This window comes from Mus musculus, chromosome 8 (genome assembly GCF_000001635.26).
Source record: "Mus musculus strain C57BL/6J chromosome 8, GRCm38.p6 C57BL/6J".
Classification (NCBI taxonomy): Eukaryota; Metazoa; Chordata; class Mammalia; order Rodentia; family Muridae; genus Mus; species Mus musculus.
In genome coordinates, this window is record NC_000074.6 from 41,017,226 (window position 1) to 41,038,950 (window position 21,725).

Consider the following 21,725-nt stretch of genomic DNA (forward strand, 5'->3'; position numbering starts at 1 on the left):
GATTGCTTTTGTAATGCAAAAACTAAAGTTTGAGAACAACAAAATAATAACCCACAGATACAATGTTTTTCTCTTTTCTCCCCTTCTTACGGGTCTCATACTTGCTTTCCTTTGCCCCAGTCTCCCAAGTTCTGGGATTACAGGCACGTGCCACTACAGCCTGACTATTCGAGTACTGTCACGTCAAGCCTTAATTTTATTCAAATGCTTTGGATAAATGGCAGAGTCTGTCAGTGGCGTGAGAGAAAAGCGGGGACAGCTCTATTAGACATGAAACTGTGACCACGCTTCAGAGTCCCCTTTCCCACAGCAGCCAAGTTGCAAACAAAAGGGGGTAAAAGGACAAGGAAATCTTACCACTTGCACAAGAAAACGGAAAGGAAGATGGCAAAAGCTGACGCTACTGATGCTTATCTCTAAAGGACTCTGGAAAGCCACACCTCCCTCCCTCCAGAAACACCCGAGGGAGGGGTGGTTAGCTTATTAGTGGACTTCAGGAGGCAACAGATTTCAGTGAGTGTTGACATCTGTCCTAACTCACTTCCCTAAACCACACTCAGCCTTCTCCAGCAAGATCCAGCGTGAGGACATCAAGGTCAGTTGTCACTGTGTCTCAATGGCCGGAAGTGGGGGTGGGGGAAAGCCAGCCCACTCTTCCTTCACAATGGCTTTTTGCCCTTGGTGTCACCTTTGCTTCTAGTCCTGGTTCTTTAGAGCCCAGTACGCAAGCATAGAAGGGGTTTCTTTATACCCTAGAGGGCTGTTATTCAATATTTTCTGTGTATAAACTCCCTTCTCTTTTGAGTATGTTACAAATGACACTGGGACTGAAGGTGGAGCTCAGGTAGCACCCATACATGAGGCGGAATTTCTTCCTCCAGCAAATACAGCATACATACATACGTGTAGCAAGCATGAGTGGGTGCTAGCCTGTGTGCTTGTGTGCGCTCCCATGGACTAGAATTGCCTAGCTCCTGTTTAGCATCCCGAGATCTTCCATCCAAGTCAAAAGCTATCCTTCCCAGAATCCATGCTACCCTCTTGGGATGACGGGCTTTCTTAACCTGACTCATTTTATACACTTTCTGGAAAGCCAACATCCCCTCCCCCCAAATGCCCAGAAGGGACATTTATCTTTCTGAATTATGAGTTATTACTCATATAGCTAAGCACATTTTATATCCTATACCATAATGATATGTAAGAAAATTAAGACATAGCTCCTGCCTTCAAGGAGCCTGGTACTTAGGAGGGCAATGTCCAGGACCAATTCTTTGGTCATCAATCAAAGCAGATGACATCATCTGAGGCGAAGCAGCGCAGGACTATGGGAAACCCGGGGCTTTAATATGATCTACTCAAAAATGCAGACCACAGAGCCCAGACTCCAACAGACATACTATTAGTTTCTGCATGACTGTCTGGGTTGCCTGCCCTTTAAATGTACTTCTTATTTACTCAAGATGATAAAATACATTCTGGCAGTTAGAGACCGATTTTTTTTTCCAGCTGCTTAGATTAGTGTCTCTGTCATAGATGATAAACCATTTATAATCCAGAGAAGAGGTTTATTTGATTATCTTTGTACTATAACATGCAACCCCACCCTCGCCCCACAGACATACACACACAGTGAGACTAGAGAGAAAGGTGGAAATCCACACGAAGATGCTTTCAAACTCATGCATTAAATATATGAAGCGCTTTAAGGAAAAAAAAAAAAAACTCAACAACAACGGGATTCTCCGTAATTTAATTAGGGTCTCTGGGATGCAAGCACTTAGTGGCTGGCTGTCGTCCCGCCAGTGTGCCTGACTTCTGCAGGCTACTGAATGGCATCAGCAACACAGGAACTATTACAGGAAAGAGCTGCAGAGAGTTCATACTTTTATCATTGTGGACACTTCCTTCCCACCCACTCCCTCATCCTGCCTGCTCCCACCCCCACCCCACCCCTTTAAATCTGAGATGTAGACTATTAGCATAATTTAAAACCCTTTGGGGGGGGGAGGTACTAGCCTAGGTTAGATTCTATATGCAAAAAAAAAAAAACCTATCTGGTCTTGTTTTACCTTACCAAGAAATATGCCTAGAGACCCTTTGATGAGGACTCTAGGGTTACTAACAGCAATGCTGGTTAATAGGATCCAAATGTTTCAACAGTGGGTACAAGAGATCTCTGTAAAGGGTTAAGGGGATTTTTAATTGCTCAACTTACCCTTTCCCTTTCAGCTGTTTCCTAACAGTGAGTGCCTTGTACACACTAGGCAACTAGCGAACATTCACTGATGGATTATAAAACAGAGAAGGGGTGGAGAACATCCAACATGGGGATTCTGTGTGCTCTTGTAAGATGTTTCTGCAGTTCCACCCTCGCCCTTCGCTCGTCCACTCAGGTACTGTCTGAATTGTCAACTTCAATTCTTGGGGTGGTTTTACAAGAAGGAACTGGAAGCAGACTCTGCTATCAATGAACTTTCATCGTAAGGAGCCAAAACAGAGGCTGGAGCAATGAGTCAGTGGTTAAGAGCACTGGCTTGCTCTTCCAGAGAACCCTGGGGTCAAGTTCAATTCTCAGCAACTAAGGACAGCTTACAACTGTCTGAAAGTCCAGTACCCTCTCTTCTGGCTTCTGTGGGCACCGCATGTAAGTGGTGCAAAGACATACACGTGACAAACACCTAAAATAATAAAATATGCTATTTCTTTTAAAAGCAGAAGCAAGCACAGAGTGAGGAGTTATCATATAGAAAGGAAGTATAAGATCCTGGAGTCCAGAGGGTGGGTAAAGATAGAGCTAGAAGCCCCCGGGGTCTCCTTAAGGAGGGGGCCCATGGGCTTGATATTCGTTAAGGTCACTGTTACACAGCCATTCTGCTGTGGATTGGAAAGAAACACTCGGGCACTGAAAGCTTGACACCCCAGCATGCTGGTCCTGTTGAGAGACATGGATCATGAGTACGCTAACTTCATCAGTGGATTAGTTTTCTCAAGGTGTCAGAGCTGAATGGGCTGTTAGGAGGTAGAACATGATTGGAAGTGGGGTTTTAAAGGGTACAGTTTGTGTCTGGCCTCTTCCTTTCTCTTTTTCTTTCTCTCTTTGTCTGTCTGTCTCTCTGTCTCTCTGTGTCTCTTTCGGTTTCTCTCTGTTTTATTATCTTGCTGTTTCTCTCTCTCTCTCTCTCTCTCTCTCTCTCTCTCTCTCTCTCACTCTCTCTTGCTCTTGCTCTCTTTCTCTTGTCTATGATGGCGTGAGTCACTATCTCCATCACTTGCTTCCTGTCAGGATGTTCTGCCTCACCCAAAAGCAATGGACCCCAAAAAAAAAAAAAAAAAAACATGGATCTTTACAAAAAGGCTCTTGAAACTCCTTAAGGGTATATTGTATATTGTGTATCATTCAGTATACCAAACCCAGGGCCACTTTAATTCAGGGCTACATCTATTTGTTCCTCCACAGAGCCCCTGATGAACTACATGGATTGGGTTTAGGAACCACTTCTTCTGGGCCCAAAAGTCTCTCTCTCTTTTTTTGGGGGGGGGTGGGGGGTTGAGACAGGGTTTTTCTGTGTAGCCCTGGCTGCCTGGAACTCACTCTGTAGACCAGGCTGGCCTCGAACTCAGAAATCCACCTGCCTCTGCCTCTCAAGTGCTGGGATTAAAGGCCACACCCAGCTAAAAAGTCTCTTATTAACACTACATGTATCTATTCTGTAGGATACTCTTTCTAAAAGAGGTCCTTTGAGAGACTAAGAGAGTCAGATGGGAGATTCCAAAGCATTAACCATGAGGGAAAGTGTATGTAATTTAGACCAAAAAAAAGAAAAAACGAGTGGAATGAGACTTTCATACTATTGTAAATCTGGAGTTCTATAAAATAGCATAGGCCAATTATCATTTTACTACCATCTTTCCAGTGAAGAGACTGGGAGGGAAAGGGACATAAGAGCATATTTTCAGAGAAGGCCGATCCTATAGGAGAACAAGCAGTGTCACTTAAGCCGGATTTGTCAGACACTGGACACCAAACACCAGCTGACATGAGGACCCCAATACACATATAGTAGAGGACTTCCGAGTCTGCGTTCATTCAGAGACGACGAACCTAACACTCAAGAGACTGGAAACCCCAGGGAGTTTAGAGGTCAGGTGGGGTGGAGGGTGGGAACATCCACAGGGAGACAGGAGGGTGAGGAGTCATGGGATATAGAGCAGTCGGAGGGTGGATGGGGGTGTGGGGCAGGGAATGGAATACGGAGTGTAAAAAGAAAAATAAAATAAAATTAAAAAAAAAAAAGAACCTATTTGCAGGAGATGGCTCAGCAGTTAGGAGTTCTTGCTGTCAAAGCAAGGGGACCTGAGTTCAAATCTCCAATGCCCTAAAGCTAAGCATGGTCGTGAGTGTCCATAACCACAGCCTTCGGAGATGAAGTCAGGTGGGTCCTGGGAATCCTCTAGGCCAGCAGCCAGCCTGGCTGAAATTTCCAGTTAAAGGTTCAGTGAGGAACCGTGTCTCAGAAACTAACACTAGAGGACCAGCATCCTGCTCTAGCCTCTGCATGCTTGGGCACCAGCACCCGCATGTACACAGGCTTGTCCACAGGCTTGTCCACCACACAAAGAAAAGGAGGGAGGGACGATAACAGAAAGTTATTGTAACTCCAAATCCATCTAGAGACTGGCACAAGTAGAAAGTGGGTGATAAAATTATAGTTTGGGGCATGGCATGGGGTTAGCTTGGTCATAAACACAAATTCCTCAGTTTAATCTCTAGGACCCTCAGTTTTAAAAAAGCCAGGCAGTTTTGAGGGCTGGAGTATTGGGGGTGTGGGGACAGGCAGATTTCTGGGATTTGCTTGCGAGCCAGAGAGACCAACGAGTAGAGTTTCGTGCTAGTGAGAAACCCTGTCTCGAGAAGAAGGTAGATGGCTCCCTGGAAATAAATGAGATTTTTCTCTAGTCTTCACCATAAACGCACATGGGTAAACACACGAGTACACGTGCGCACACACACACACACACACACAGGAATTGGGGCGCAGAGAGACGGGGAGCAGAGAAATAGAGTTCTAGCTCTTGCAGTCACTAAGTTAAGCACATTTGTAGGACAAGCATCCCCGCCGCCCACCAGTGAGGGTTGATAGACGTCCTTACCTCAGACAGGAGGTGCTGGATCACAACGGTCAGCGCTTCAAACTTGGTGTTACCACGGGAAAGAAGCTGTCTGAGGTGCAGGATGAATCCACTTTGGCTTTCACATTTTGTCTTGTATTGGGCCAACTCAAGCGTTCTCTCGGAGGACAGCACATCTGGAGCTGTCTGGGTCTGGATGCATAGGCTCCTGGGATTCTTCTGCCTGCCCTTTTCAACTGCAAGAGGAAGGAAAGAAAAGCACAAAGAAGATGCGCGTGAGGTTAACTAATTTTTATAACCACCACCACCACATGGGGCTCACAACCAGCCTACTGCCGCCACACCAGAGCATCTGAACCATGTTTTACGTTGGGACGTACACATGGTGGCAGGCTGGAGTAGATCGGGGATCAGGATGGGTGGAACTCGTCAACAGGGCCAATGGCTTTAGTTCTCACTGTGAAGATTTAATGGGGAGTTATGCACATGAGCCAAACAGATTTAGCAACTCAGAAACATAAAACACTGGAGGCAGGGAAGAGGCAAAATAGTGACTTCGTGGCCTTTATTTTTAATTCACCATTGTTGTCTGTGTTCATGATGTTATGTGCATGAGAGTACAGGTTCTCAAAGACTACTGCGGTCCTGTGGCGGTCAGAGGACCACCTCCTAGAGCTGGTTTCCTTTTACTATGAGTTCCAGGATCAAGCGCAGGTCACTAGGCTTGCATGGCAAGCACTTTCACCTGCTGAGCCATCCCTCCAACTCCACTTCATAGTTTTTACTCTTCCAGTTAAGTTGACAAATCTGAAAGTCCTTTCCTGTGTCTGTTGGGGTAGTCCCGCGATTTCTGTCCTTGAGTCCGTTTGTGTGTGCATACGCGCATGTGTATGTAAGGGGGCAGGGGGAGAGAGAACGAATGTGAGTCTGCTATCACAGTGACGCAGTAAATTATACCAGGTGACGAAAAGGAACAAGAGTGGCACTGCACTCATGACACAGGCTGAACAAAGTACAATTATACAGTAGGCAGAACTAAGACACACTATTCAAACGGTTTCCCATTTTGGAGAAATGCTGAAGCTAGCCGGTAGTGCACTTAAATCTAGGATGCGGTTTAAATCCCCTTGTGTCTTCAAACAGACGATGAAAGGGTATGATTAAAAAGCAGAGATTTAAAAAAAAAAAGAAAAGAAAAGAAAAAAGAAATCATGGGATAAGCACTGAGGAAAATTCTGATTATTGGACTTGAAATGCTTTTCTTTCCTCTCGAAGGCTCCTTTTTAAAAAATTTGTTAGACTGGGCATGGTGACACACACTTTTAATTTAATTGCTTGGGGGCTGGGGGTGGGGAGGCAGGTGGATCTCTGAGTTCCAAGACAGCCTGGTCTACAGAGGTTTTGTAGGCCAACTGAGGAGGCGCACTGAGACCCTGCCACCAAATAAATGAGTACATGTGTTATTTTTGTTTGTTTGTCAGCATGCTAAGTAATAGGCTTCATTATAGTATTTCATAGATGATTTGTTTAAGTTTTAGTAAGTTCTTCACAGTTGCTTGCTGGTCTGCCTCCTCCACCCTAAAGCCCTCCCATTTTCCCAGGAAACCCTTCCTCCTTTACCTCACTGCCCCCTGTACCCTTTCCACAAACACCTCCCACAGAGCTGTCTTCCCCGCTGTCTTTCTGGTCATTGTCACAGTCTACTCTGCAGATGTCACCGAAATCTAATGACCCAGCATATACACTGGAGATCCTGCACTTTGCTCCTCCGAGGTTACTGGGAAAAGCAGCGTGTGCCTGTGCGCCTGGATACACTGCCTCATTTTTCAACAAGCGCAAACTTCGTTCCCCGTGTAGTAAAAAAAAAAAAAAAAAAAAGAGTGTAAAAATGTTCTCAAATGCATGCTACTATTCCAGATTCATCTACGTTTGGAGAGATTGCTCACTTCCCATGCTGTGTTCTGGGAACAACCGGTTTTAAATGAAAATCTTTCTTGCAGTTTTGGAAGCATTCCAAACGTCAAGTTGCTCTGGGTAAAACAGGAAGCCTACTGCTTGGTGTCTGGAAATAAACAGGCCCAGCAATCAAAACAAATATAAATATGGAAAAAAAAAGGCACATGAAACTAAAAAAAAAAAAAAAAAAAAAAGTAAAATAAATGTTTCCTTATTGTGACAACCAGCCCCCATGGCGCCGTCCATCCACATTCTGCACTGACAAATTTGACAGAACTTTTCTTTTTTTTATTAGATATTTTCTTTATTTACATTTCAAATGTTATCCCCTTTCCTGGTTTCACTTCTGAAAACCCCCTATCCCTCTCCCCTTCCCCTGCTCACCAACCCTCCCACTTCTGCTTCATGGCCCTGGCATTCCACTACACTGGGACATAGAGCCTTCACAGGACCAAGGGCCTCTCCTCCCACTGATGACCGACTAGGCCATCCTCTGCTACATATGTAGCTAGAGCCACGTGTCCCACCATGTATTTTCTTTGGTTGGTGATTTAGTCCCAGGGAACTCTGGGGTTACTGGTTGGTTCATATTGTTGTTCCTCCTAGGGGGCTGCAAACCACTTCAGCTCCTTGGGTACTTTCTCTAGCTCCTTCATTGGGGACCCTGTGCTCTGTCCAATGGATAGCTGTGAGCATCCACTTCTGTATTTTTGACAGAACTTTTTAAGCAGCAAGGTTTTCCTCTCATTTTTAAAGGATCCACAAACTATCATCCAAGAATGCTTGGGAAACAGGAAAGAGACTTCTGGATTGAAGAGCTCTGGGGTTACTCTTGCTCTTGCTTACACTAAAAATAATATTTAAATATACGTTACATTCAAAACTATATATATTTGGTTTTTCAGGACAGGGTTTCTCTGTGTAGCCCTGGCTGTCCTGGAACTCACTCTATAGACCAGGCTGTTCTAGAACTCAGAAATCTGCCTGCCTCTGCCTCCCAAGTGCTGGAATTAAAGGTGTGTGCCACCACACCTGGCAAAACAATATTTTAAGTATCAGATAAAAGCGCCCTCGTTTCCTGTGGCTCCTTTATGTGGTGAAACAGTCCCTAAGATTTGATAAGCCTCACTTTTAAACTGACTAAGATTCCCGTTGTCTTACAGTACTCAAGAGACCAGGAAAACATTCCTCATTCTTTACGGGATGGGGTTTTCAAGTTGTTTGTCACTAACCGCCACTTCTCTAGATACAGACTATATATTAAGCTTGATATTGCCATAAAAATAGTCCAGAAAAATAAATTATGAATCACTTTCTATATTAATGACAAAAACATAAATATTTAACAGCAGATCTACATTTTCCATGTACCCGTTCCTTAACAGTGGCCTTTTAGGGTTACTATTGCTGTGATGAAACACCATGACCAAAGCAACCCAGGGAGGAAAGGGTTTATTTCCATTCAGATGCTGATCTAACAGTTTATCACTGAGGGAAGTCAGGACAGGAACTCAAATTGGGCAGAAGCCTGAGTGTCCTGGGGGAGTGCTGCTTACTACCCCACAATGGGCCGGGCCCTCCCACTAATTAAGAATGAATTATGAAAATGCCCAACAGCCTGATCTTATGGAGGCATTTTCTCAGTTGAGGCTCCCTTGTCTCAGATGAGTGTAGCCGGTATCAAGTTGACATAAAATTAGCCGGTATAATGTACTAAGAAATTATATTTGCCACAGAATAGATAAGAACAATGTCAGCATTTACAGTTCAGAGTATTTCCTCTTTTTCCTCTCTTCTTTGAGCTTTGATCTCTCTGTAGCCCAGGCTAGCTTCAAATTCCTGGGCTCAGGAATTTGGTTCCCTGCTGTAGCTTCCAGAGCAGCTGTGACTACAGGCACGTGCCACCCAGGCTATCCCCTATCCTGATCCTTCTGGTACCTTTGTAGGGTGGGTAAGGCTAGTTCAGGTGAGTGTAAACAACTCTGGACAGACATTTAAAATCCAGAACACCGACAGTCTGCTATCCTCACACACTCTGGAAACTGGACCGAATAGCAATGTAAATTGTTACATACTACATTGTTACATACTTAGAAACAAAATGTAGCAAACTTACCAGACTTTTGAAACTAACAGATGACTGTTAGTTTAAACGGTAGCTCTCAACTGCGCCCCCTTCCCCCCCCACAATGTCCGGGATCAGACTGGGGCCTTATGCATACTCGGCCCTCCACCACTAAGCTACATCTCCAGTCTGAGGCCAATCTTTTATGTTAACATTCTAGAGAAAATACTCGCTAATATTCCTGGGGACTTATAAATACCTCATGAAAGTACCGCATATAAAACTACTAGCAGTGATTAACCTCCTTGGGCTAAGGACTAGAAGTCACAATGATAAGACATTTCAAGTCATTTTCATGTCTTTTGCTCTTTTAAAAATGCATCTCTGCTATAAGCACTTAAATCTTTACTCAACACGTGGCCAGCAAGAGAGTATAGTCTACTCAGAGTCTTTCCCAGGGCAATGTAGACAAGAGATTAAAGACACATGCTGTTAAGGGCTTGAACAAAACTGACAACTAAGGTGGAAACGACAAGGACTGCGACTTGTTTTCCGAGAGTACCACGCTTTCCATTGTGCATGCGCTGTGCCCTGTGTTTGGGGCTGGACAAGCACGCGGTGGCCTCAATCGTCGCTCCACATACTGTACTCCCTCAGGAGAGCAATCCTGCAAGGCAGCCGATGACCCAGTTCACACGTCTTTCCCTGTCCTCATTCCTGAGGATCAGAGAGAATACGAAAATCTCCAGTGATGCTCAAAGCTCACATAGATGGGTTGGTTACTCTGCAACATGAAAAGCCAAGGGTTTCCCCTGAGCCCTGCGGGCTTTACTGTTTACACAACAAATTTAGCATAATATGGAGCAATCTCTGGCCATCTCTCCTTCCACGCCCTTACATGTTTATCAGACTATGGAAGTTACTGTTTTAGTAATATGGCTGTATTTTAAAAAGATAAACCTTTTTTGGTTTATCATATCTATGTAATGTATTAACAGAACAAGATCTGACTTCAATGAATCCATTTAATTTGAGACATTAAACTCAAAAGGTGGGACCTTAAATGGGGAGAGCCCTACAGTGGGGCGAGGGAACTTGTAAAGCCCACCTCCGGCAGAAAGACAGGGCATCAAGTGAGGGATGGGATTGTCAGGGCATCAAGTGAGGGATGGGAGGTCCAGCAACAGGCCCAAATTGGGATCCAGCTCAAGGGGAGGCCCCAAGTCCTGACACTATTACTAAGGCTCACAAAAAGGGCTAACAAAAAGGGGCCTAGCATGACCTCACTATGGAAGACCCAATAAGCAGCTGAAAGAGTCAGATGCAGATATGTACACCCAACCAATGGACAGAAGCTGCTGACCCCTGTGGTTGAATTAGGGTAAAGCTGGAAGAAGCTGAGGAGGAGGGCGACCCTGTAGGAGGACCATCAGTCTCAACTAACCTGGACCCCAAGATCTCTCAGACACTGCACAACAACTAGGCAGCATACATGAGCTTACACGAGACCCCCAACACACATACAGCAGAGGACTACCAGATCTGGACTTAGTCAGAGAAGGTGCATCTAACCCTCAAGAGACTGGAGGGCCCAGGGAGTGGAGAGGTCTGGTGGGGTGGGGACATTCTCATGGAGATGGGGGCGGGAGGTAGGGAGGGGAAGGTATTGGATGTGGAACAGTCAGGTGAACCAGGAGGGGGATAAAATCTGGACTGTAAAAAAAGACTAAATAAAATAAAAAATTAAAAAAACCCTGAATAGTTATCTCAGTTGAGAAACATTATATTGTGAACTTTGTGAATTATTAAAACTATTTCTTGCTTGCCTTATTTATCTTCTAGCCAGGGTATTTGCTACATGAAGGCATTGATAAAACAATGTACTTACAATGGTAACTCAATTAAGCTCAGAATTGCCAATATATATATTTAGGAAAGTACTTCTTGTATTTGCATTTTTGAATATCTAGTTATATAAGCATTATATTAGTGTTGTCATCTGTGCCTGGTGCTTATCTAGTATATAAATCTATCAGTTCAATATTCACTGATTAATTTTTCTTAAGACATCACTATACATTCAGTTGCCAAATTCAAATTCCTATTAAGAAAAGAAATAGCTATATGTAAATGCTAAAGGTATGTCATAGAAATACAAAAATGTAATCTAAATTTGCACAAAGATTGTGTTTAAATTTTTTGAACTATAAGAGTAAAGGATTAAAAAATCAAAAAAATAAATTATCAACAAACTGCCACTGCCACTTCTGGTCCATATGTACTATAGCTTTAGTAATTTTAAAGCACAAACCAGAAAACAAAACTGTTTGTGCACAGATTTGAACAAGATGTGGGTTCTGGAATTGAGCCCAGGTCTTCAGGCTTGGTGGCAGGTGCTTTTACCTGCTGAGTCACCTCAGGCTTGGTGCGGGCCTCCAGAAAGCTTTAACTAAAAATATCTGCTCACAATTCCACCACATCAGGGACAGGACAAGGTTCTTCACTCTGTCCGTATCTATTCAATATATTACCTGAAGTTTTAGCTAGAGCTATAAGACAACTGAAGGAGATCAAGAGGATACAGATTGGAAAGGAAGAAGTCAAAGTATTTTGTTTTGTTTTGTTTTGTTTTGTTTTGTTTTGTTTTGTTTTTGTAGATGATATGATAGTATACATAAGTGGCCCCAAGAATTCCACCAGGGAGCTCAGCTGAAACACACTTGCAGCAAAGTAGCTGCATACAAAAAAATAAAAACAACCAGAAACCCTCCTATATACAAATGACAAGTGAACTTAGAAAAAAAGAGTCAGGAAAACCAACACCTTTCACAATAGCCTCAAATAGTATAAAATACCTTGGGTTAGCTCTAAACCAAGTGAAAGACACATATAATAAAAACTTCAAGTCTTTAAAGAAAATAGCTGAAGAGATATAAGTAGATGAAAAGATCTCCCATGATCATAGATCAGTATAATTAAAGCAGTAAAAATGGCTATCTTAGCAAAAGCAATCTACACATTCAATGCAATCCCCATCAAAACTCCAACACCATTCTTAACAGGTCTTGAAAGGACAATTCTCCGCTTCATATGGAAAAACAAAAAACCCAGAAATAGTTACAACAACACTGAACAATAAAAGAACTGGCGTTCTCACCATGCCTGATTTCAAGCCATACTACAGAGCATTGGTAATAAAACCTTCATGGTACTGGCAGAAAAACAGACACGTTGATCAATGGGATTGAACTTAAGATCTAGACATTGATCCAACACCCATATCGACTCCTGATATTAGGTAAAGCCTGAAATACACACTGTAAAAAAGACAGCATCGTCAACAAATGGTGCTAGTCTAACTGGATGTGTGCATGTATAATGTATGTAATACATGTGAATAGATCCATAAACTGGAAACAGCCTAGATGTCACTCAACAGAAGAATGGATAAACCAAATGTGGTACATATCACAATAGAGAATTACTCAGCTATTGAAAAAAAATGCTATCATGGGATTTGCAGGCTAATGAACCAGAGAAAGAAGAGCTCATCTGGAACGAGAAAGAGAAATATGATATAAACTTGCTTATAAATGGATATTAGACATTAAGTAGATGATAACACCAAGCCACAATCTGTAGAATCAGGTTAGGTATGAGGCATGAGCCCAGTGGGGGCTGGGAGGGTACATAGATTTCCCTGGGAGGGGGAAAACAATCGATTTTTATGGCAGATTGGGGGCTGATGGGGACAGGAAAATGGAGATCAAGTTGTGGGGAGATGGAGTGGAGGGAGAGAGAGGCCTGGAATCGAGACATTTGGGAACCTAGTGCAGTGCAAACTTCCTGGGGTGATGAAGGGAATCTTAGTTGGGGCTCCTTGTAATAGGGAAAATGAGCTCTCAGTTGCCAGTGATGGGACTGAGCTGCATTCATTTGAGTTGTTGAAGAGGGTCCCATGGAAATTCCAAAACAACACAGGCTATTGGTAAGATAAATGGTTGCTCTCCAAAGACCAACAGTGGGGCCCCATTACCGAGGACAACACCCACACAAGTCACTGAACATGGGGATGTAAAGCTAGTGCTCACACAGATGCTTTGACCCTACATGCTAGCGTCTTTTGGGGCAGAAAGGTGCCCTGCAGACTACAGAAAGATAAACATAGATAACAACCTTTGGCTTACCATCCATTCTGCCCACAAACTTTGCTAGGGCAATGGTGGCACAGAACTTTTGGGAGGAACCAACCAATATCTGATTTGACTTGACGCTTACTCAAGGAAAGGAACTAAGAACCTAAGAACCTAAGAACCAAAGACCCAGAGACCTACGGTAAAATCAAATATGAATGACTGGTCTTTTTTTTTTTAAGTATCGATAAAATTACTCCTAATGATATTCTTCTATATTCATAGATCAGTTCTTTATCCACTCATCATTGGAGAAGCCTCCCCTGGAGGAGGAAACAGATGCAGAGACCCACAGTCGGACATTATGTAGAGAGATAATCTACATGGGATTTCTGCCTCAAATCCCTTCCCTCACAGCTCAGGGAACCTTTGGGAAGAGGAGTCAGAAGGGATGGAAGACACTAGGAGAACAAGGCAGTCTGAATCAACCAAGTAAGTAAGGTACACAGGAGTTCACAGAGACTGAAGCAACTAGTGTGGGGCCTAGATGAGTCTACACTAGACCCTCAGCATTTAGATCATAGCTGTTAGCTTAGTATTTCCATAGAATTCCTGACTGTAAGAACGAGTGGATCTCTGACTCTTGTGCCTGCTCTTGTGACTCTCTTTCTCCTGTTGGGTCATGTCCAACTTTGATATGATACAATCTACCATAACAGGGGAAGCCAAAGAGAGAGACACTGGGGGCCCAGCAGGCCGTCTCCGAGGATAGCATTGCTCTGTGATACAGAAAGAGAACCTGAACCTCCACCAGCCTAGACAGATGGACGAGTCCCGTCTCCTGCACTATTATCAACCCCACATCTGCAAGTGCTAACAGGAGCACCTTGTACTTGCTTTTGCAGTCGGCATCTCCTTTGCATTGAATGATGGGAATGTTTGTGGTGCAACACTCCAGAAAGCTAAAGTATTAACATGAGAGTCAACGGGATCGTTTTCTAATATAAATGAGCACCCAGATATGCCACGGTTATCAAAATGGCTGCGGCTTGTTCTGTAGCTGTCTACACAATGCATCCTAATAAACTGGTCCTGTTTTGTTTTGTTTTGTTTTTTTATAGAAGAAACTTGCGCAGCAGACAGAGGTATGTCACCATGCTTGGGAATGTGAAATGGTATTGTAATCAGATACTGGAGTCATGTACACAGTGGGGTGGGGTGCAGGCAGAGAATGTTCTAGGTAGAGTCTTGACGGAATTTGCCCATGTGGCAGACAGAAACATTAAGGAGGTAGCCAGGAACTGAAGACAGAGCCAGAAAACACAATGGCAGAGACTCAAAGGCCCCTCAATCCCAAAGTAAAATAAAGCTGATAGGAATATAAACAGGAGCAAGGACATGTGCACTGTGCAAGATTTTATCTTGTAGGAAACAAAACAACGATGAGCGGGGCCCGGGGAAGGGAAGGAAGATCTGAAGGGGCAAAATCGAGGCAGAGAGGTCGGGAGGGAGGCCTGAGGGCACCAAAGTTGGGGCCCAAGACTGTGAGAACAGGCAGGAGAAGAACAGGATGGAACAGGAGGCCCACATAGCCAGTTAGATTAAGAGGCCCTGGTGCAGTGCAGGATTCCAGCTGGGAGCGATCAGAATGACAGGCGAAATGAGGGCAAGGGCAGGAGTCAGGAGTTAGGAATGGCTTGTGAGGAAGGCGTTAGAACCTTCTCTCACTCTGCTCCCAGAGTCTCCAAGAATAGCCCATCCTAAACTCACCTGCTCTTCAGAATAGTCACCTGCCTTGTAACTTTCTCAAGGTGCTATAGAGCCTAAAGATTGCCTGCAACACGCAGGAGTCTGGACACACACATTCTAGTTCTGTCAACTGGCTGAGGTATATCTCAATCTTGTTTGTTGGTATTGGTGGTGGTGATGGTTTTGAGACAGTATCTCTGTACATAACTTCTAACTGTCCTAGAATCTGCTAAGAATACCAGGCTGGGCTTGAACTCACAGACATACGTCTGCTTCAGCATCCCCACTGCCAGGATTAAAGCACGCCCCACGATGCCATCGCTACCTTAACTGTAGTTTTTTATGGGCCTTTTGGTTTGTTTTTATCTTAATCCTTTCAACTTGCCAATTTTACTAGAGACTTAAAACACTACTCAATAACAAAGTCTGCTTATGCCAGGAGTGTCTTTTTAATTTTTGCCAATGACAACATGCACTAACAATGTGTCCTTTCTAATTAAACACATGGAAGGAAATAGTACCTCAATGTCCTGTCACCACTAGGAACTGATCTCCCAAGCAAGGCATAGCAGCTTGCCGGGGTCTTCTTGTAGTTACTCCTCCAAAGTAATTAAAGCTGGTAAATAGCATGTCTCCTGTGATTTTTTGCATCCTAAGCTAAGCCAGCTCAAATGTCACTTCCACCTCTAAGGCCATACCCCGCGGGTGGGCGCTGTGTAGCCTCAGATGGTACCTCCAGTGCTAGGATTATGTTGCCATTATTTATCATAAAAGGATACTTCTGAGTGTAGACACTTGCAGACATAACACACTGAGAGGTAGCAGGCTCTCCAAAATGTATCAAAAGTTGTTCAAAACCCAAGCCAAAACAAAACAACCGTCCCCTCCCCCAAACCCAACAAACCTCATTATGATGATGAAGCACAGAAGATTATATTGTAAAAGAAACCAAACTTCAGATAGCCAGGTAAAGACTTCGACGTTAGGACTTCGTATTTTTGTAAACAATAAAGTAAAAGAGAATGCCATTCTCAGAATACTAGCCCTTGATGTGGGAGGCTTCTAGAACCAGGTTAAAGGGGAGAGACACGGGGGAAAGGGCAAATCTCTCAACTCTATGCTGGTTTCAATGAGATAGTCACCATCAATCTTGGCTTTCCATACTCCGTCCCCAGTTGGTGGCTGGGTGGGGAGAGTGAGTAGGTGTATTAGCAGGGGGTGGGCACTGAAGTTTCAAAAGACTTGCAGTTAGCACTCTCTGCTTGCCACTTGTGGAACAAGACGTGAACTCTTAGCTGTTCTTCAGCCACCTGCCCCCAGGTCAATGCCCAGTCACTGTAGACTCCAATCTTCTGCAGCCATAATCCCAAGGAAACCCTTTCTTTAAAAGTTGCCTCCGTCAAAGCTGCTGCCTGTCCTTGGGTATGTTCTCCTAGCTGGGCTGCCTTGTCTGGCCTCAATGGGAGAGGAAGTGCCTAGACTCACAGAGACTTGAAGTGCCAGGGTGAGGAAGGGTTGTGGGAGGAGGTGACTGGGAGGGGGTGACCGGGAGGGAACAGCAAGAAATATGTAAAGTGAATAAGTTAAAAAAAATTAAATTAATTAAAAAATAGATTTTGAATTTCAAAACGTTTGATGTTCCTACATTTTCATAGACTTAAGACTTAGGATGGCTAACATTGTAGTATGAAGTCTTATAGTTTTAAAAATCAGCATTTTCTCATCTGTCATGGGACAAACCGAATTCAGAGCCGTGGAATTTGTAAAGCAATGAATAAAGGAGACAAACTTTCAAAATAAAGTTTGCCTTGGTCGTGGTATTTTATCACAGCAATAAAAAAGTAATTAATATAGTCCCAAAAACATTTTTAAGCCCTACTTTTCCCCAGAGCAACAAAAATCAAAGAAAAAAGTACTTCTGAAATAAATGAAAGTAGGGATAATGGGAATGCAGAAAAGGGCATCAGAAACCCCAACTACTGTCTTTTTACCCAAGATCGCAAGCAATGTGCATACACTCTTCTTATTTGGGTTGGGAGAGAGAGAAGGTCTTGGTACAGTACAGCCGACCTTTCTCTCTCTCCATACTGCCCCAGCCTCTCAAGTGTTAAGATCACACATGCCTGACACTATGCTTAGCTCTGTACACACTGCTAGCCCTAAGACATCTTTAAAGCTAACCTAAAGTGTCACAATACATATTGTTGGGGTGTTTTGTCCGTTTCTCTGGGTATTCTGGCCCTTGGTATACAGACAAGGTAACCTTAAATTTCCTACCTGCCTCTGTCTGCGGGGTGCCAGGATTAAAGGCATGTACCACAACACCTGGAAATAATATGTGTTTAATTATAGTGATTCTCTGATGCTCTTGATATGTAACCACTGTCACTGGGGTCAGAGGCCAGTGAGGTCTTCAAGGTGGCTTCCTCAAGGAAGCAAAAAGGTTGTAAATATACATTAGGACAGTAAAGTGTGGTAGATATATATTACTTTTCGGTTATCCTTCAATCTGGCCCTTTATGTATTTTACGAACAACCAACTCTGTTTTTACATATAAATTGATGTGTATACATATATACACATAATATACATGTATATATTATGGGAACTAGCTATAATGGCTTCATTGACACCTATTATGTTGGTGTTTGAGAAAAACACATTTATAGCACATGAATAGAATAAACACCATAAATGTTCTACTAATAAAATACTAAATAAAAGACAGATCTGAAATACACAATACTTTCCTTAATGCATTATTTTTAAAATGGAAAGTTAAAAGTATTTTAAGTAACTACAGTCAGGTATTAACATTTTGTCCAGTAATAAACTAGCTTAAAAGTTGAAACTAGTTTTGGTCAACTTGGCACAAACTGGAGATACCTGGGAAGAGGGCCCCTTAATTAAGAAATTGGTGCCATCACATTGGCCTAGGTGCATTTTCTTAATTGCTAATTGATGCAAGGAGCCCAGTTCACTGTCAGCAGTGCCGTCCCTTGTCAAGAACGGTAGCTGAGCATACGAGGGTAGGCAAGTCAGCGGTGTTTCTCCATGGTCTCTGCATCAGTTCTTGCCTCCGGACTTCTGCCAGGCTTCCCTCCATGATGGACTGTGACTTGTAAGTCAACAAACCACTGCCTTCCTAGGTTGGTTTTGATCCGTTTTATTACGCTAACAGAAAAGCAAACTAAAACAAGTGGAATTATTACAAGTATTTATAATCAGCACCAAAACTAATTTGTCTTATTTCAGATTTAAAAAGAAAACAAAAACCAAAACCGCAAGGTCTGTTATAGACTCCATTTGTTAGAAAATACTCTCGCTGTCATTCCTAAATCTCCAGTGACAGCCTCTGAGGGATAACTGCCCGGCCTCTTTGGAGGACAGACACACTTACGAAACTACAGAAATCAGACACTCAGTTTCTCAGCCTCTCTCTTTCTAAGATCTTAGCCATGTGACTGAGACTGGAGCTTAAAGGACTTGCCCCCCACCCCCACCCCACCCCACCCTGTTTCCTTTGCTTTCAGCCTGAGGCCGGCACCCATAGGAAGGGAGCTAAGGAAAAAGCAGAGCCGCCCATCCTGGCTTCAGAGCCACAGACAGCACAATTCTGCCTCGGGAGGAAGTGTGTCACTTCTTACACTGTCTGGTTTTCAGGCCTAGAGCAATTCTAAAAGGAGTCTCCGAAGTAACCTCCAAATATAAGAATGTAGTTTGATGAATTTTACTGTAATTGAATAGATTTCATTCACGTGCGGTGAATTCACATTCACAAACAGCTCTATGCTACTGCTTCAGGCACGTTGTTCTAATACTGCTTGGGTCTCCAGTACTTCCTTCCGTTGCTAAGCTATCTCAGATTCTGGGATCAAACTCAGGGCTTTGCACATTAGGCAGGCATACTACTACAACCACACTCTCAGACTTGCCTAAATGTTGTAAGGCATTATTCCTGGGGAGACGTGAACAAGCATCTACTTACCCCAGACAGGGCACCAACAATGGATCAAATTGAGACCACCACCAATGTCCAACTCAGTGCACAGATGAGTTTTATTGGGGTTACTTACAGGAGTATGGGTGAAAGGAGCTATTTACAGGAGCAGAAATGACTCAAAGACAGCCACATTACCAAAAGCCCACTCCAAATAAAAGCTGATAAAAGCTGGCAACCAGAGGCTCATTGCCTGGCCAGCAGGCAGCTCAACCTCTCTTTCTGGCAGCTCTGCTTTTCTGAGAGGGTCTGAGGAGTCCTAACTGCTGGGGGGTGGGGGGAGCCTAGTGCCATCTGGTCAGTTTCAGGGACTTCCTGAGTCTTAAAGAGCTTCCCCGCTGGAGGGAGTGTTTCAATGGGAAGGAAACTGCTACTGGTACAACAATCACTTTTAATCTCCCTAGCTCAGCCCAAACAACCCAAAATCCTTAGGGTAATTAACTGCTTTTACTCCAGTCAGAGTATTTGAGGATTAAGATATACAACCTGGAATAATTAATATGGATTTCTGCTAGCATTCAGTCTAAGCCCCGCCCCACAGTTACCTGGCAATATCCAGGTATGCCTGACTCACTATAAAAGGGGCTGTTTGACCCCTTCTTGCTCTCTTGCCTCTTGTCCCTTTCTCCCTCTCTCTCCACTTGCTCATGGCCCGCCTCTACTTCTCTCTTTTCTCTCTCTCTCTCTCTTCCTTCCTCCCTCCCTCTCTTTCTCTGCCTCTACTACCCTCTTAAGTCCACTCCCCATGTCCTTAATAAACCCTATTCTATACTATATCTTCCTGTGGCTGGTCCCTGGGGGGCGGGGGAAAGGGGTGCTTCACCATGGGCCCACAGAGGCATCCCCTTTCCCCCACGCCGGACTACACCACCATAGAACATTTCCCCCCTCTCGTAATCTTTTTATAAACACATCAGTTTACTTCCAGCTTAGAAGGAAAGCTGACTGAGAGGGGAGGAGTACTTATACTCAGAAGTGTATTTCCCTTACCCTCTCTGCGCCATCATAAAACTGGGACCGACCTGGTGTGCCGTGATAAAAAACTGAAAATACACTTGGCTTAGCTTAATACTCTTGTCAAGAAATAACTCTTGACAGAAACTCGAGACAACTAGCGAGATCATACCAGACTTTCAGGATTGCTTCCTGATCCTCCTGACAGTCTTCACCTATGTGCCACACAAGATCGCTACAGGACGGCCTTCCTTCTTCCAGCCCTTACGGAAAACAGTGACATCTTGATTCAGTGACACACCTGTCAGTAACAATGTACCACAATGCATAGTGGCCTGTGCCCTTGTCCCAGGCTCTGAACACGGCTCCTTTCCCAGCCTCCCTCTCTCACCTATTTGCTCTCACTGTTTGCTCAGAAATATTGCACTTTTTTTCCTTTGAAGGAGCCACCTGTCCTCACCTCTCTCAGGTTTTCACGCTATTCTCTTTATATGGAAGGCACTCATGAAACACCAGGATAAAGGTGCCAAGAGCTGCCTGAGGGCCCAGGCCACACCCTAGCATGGTTAGCTGCCTCCTGCCCAATTATGGGTTTGAGGAAGGCCGTGGTGGGACTTAGTCCTGGCTATCTTCTCAGCACCAAGCCTTGAGTCTGGCATATGGCACGTGCCCAACAGATACTTATATGAGACATGAACGAATTGATCTTGTGATGTGAGAAGCAGGTTAGAGTCAGAGGAAAAGCTGGTGGCATTAAGCCAATAGGAAGCCTTCCAGAAAGCTCCCACCCCTCGTTAGCTGCATGGACCGGTCACTGTCAAGTCTTTTGCTACTGTCTCACTAACGGGAGCCAGTGTGGGATAGCAGCTCAATGGTGAGGCACCTGCCTAGGATGCAGGTGGTCCCAGGTCCCATCCCAAGCTCCATCCTCACCCCACAGAAGAGCAAGCTTCACCCTAAGTTTCTGAGGGAGGGCGGTCGAGTGAAAACAAGGATCACCTCCAAGGGTGGGGTCTCGAGTTTTTATAACCAGTTGTCGTGGATCACTGAGGATGAATAATAAAATTAGTCATATTTGGTGACCAGATAAGAACATGATGTCATAAAGAGAAATAAGCCAAGAGGGTTAATGGGACTTGGGAGGGAGGTAGTTAAGATTAATTTCCAAGTGCAGTAGTGCAGCCCAGTGCTGGGGAGGTTCGTGGCATCTGAGGCCCAGAGACTGGAGAACAGAACATGGGGCTGCCGTTTTATGGCCCTGGGAAGCGAAGACAATCATAGGCCAAGTTACTGGTAGAGCCAACGCCATCTTTTCCTGCTACTCTTGGAATCCAGGTCAGGAGCCCCATCACTAAGGCAACCAACGGAACTTCCTTGACTAGGGATATAAACATGTCAGTGCTCACAAGGCTAATTAGATAAAGCCAAGCGCAATGAGGTCTTCAACCAAGTTTTAGAAAATGTCTCTGACCTTAAAATGATAGGACGCTGATGAACTCTAAAGAGTCTTACTAGGGGTAATGAAAATTATTAGAATTAAATTCTTTAAGTAGTCTTTTTAAAAAATGCCAATTATTGTTTTTACAATACTTTGTTCTGCCCTATGTGCCTATGTGTGCATGCATGCACTAGTGAGCTTTGTGGTATAGAGGCCAGATGTCGCCCTCACAAGCCTTTTGCATTACCTCTCCACCTTATTTTTGTAAACAGGGTTTCTCCCTGAGGTTAAAGCTC

The 21,725-nt window shown here is 44.0% G+C and overlaps 1 protein-coding gene and 1 long non-coding RNA gene across 8 annotated transcripts in view; one reads left to right on the top strand and one right to left on the bottom strand.

The window, feature by feature from the left end:
- Window positions 1–21,725, bottom strand: part of Mtus1 (mitochondrial tumor suppressor 1) — a 143,072-nt gene that overhangs the window by 26,314 nt on the left and 95,033 nt on the right. For all 7 annotated transcript variants that reach the window (XM_006509240.4, XM_006509239.2, NM_001005863.2 and 4 more), the window contains one exon: window positions 5,155–5,369. In XM_006509240.4, coding sequence (XP_006509303.1) covers window positions 5,155–5,369 — 215 coding nt within the window. The remainder of the gene's footprint in view (window positions 1–5,154; window positions 5,370–21,725) is intronic.
- Window positions 513–6,991, top strand: B430010I23Rik (RIKEN cDNA B430010I23 gene). Its single transcript, NR_015457.2, has 3 exons — window positions 513–595; window positions 2,233–2,396; window positions 5,160–6,991. It is a non-coding gene; the product is annotated as an RIKEN cDNA B430010I23 gene (long non-coding RNA).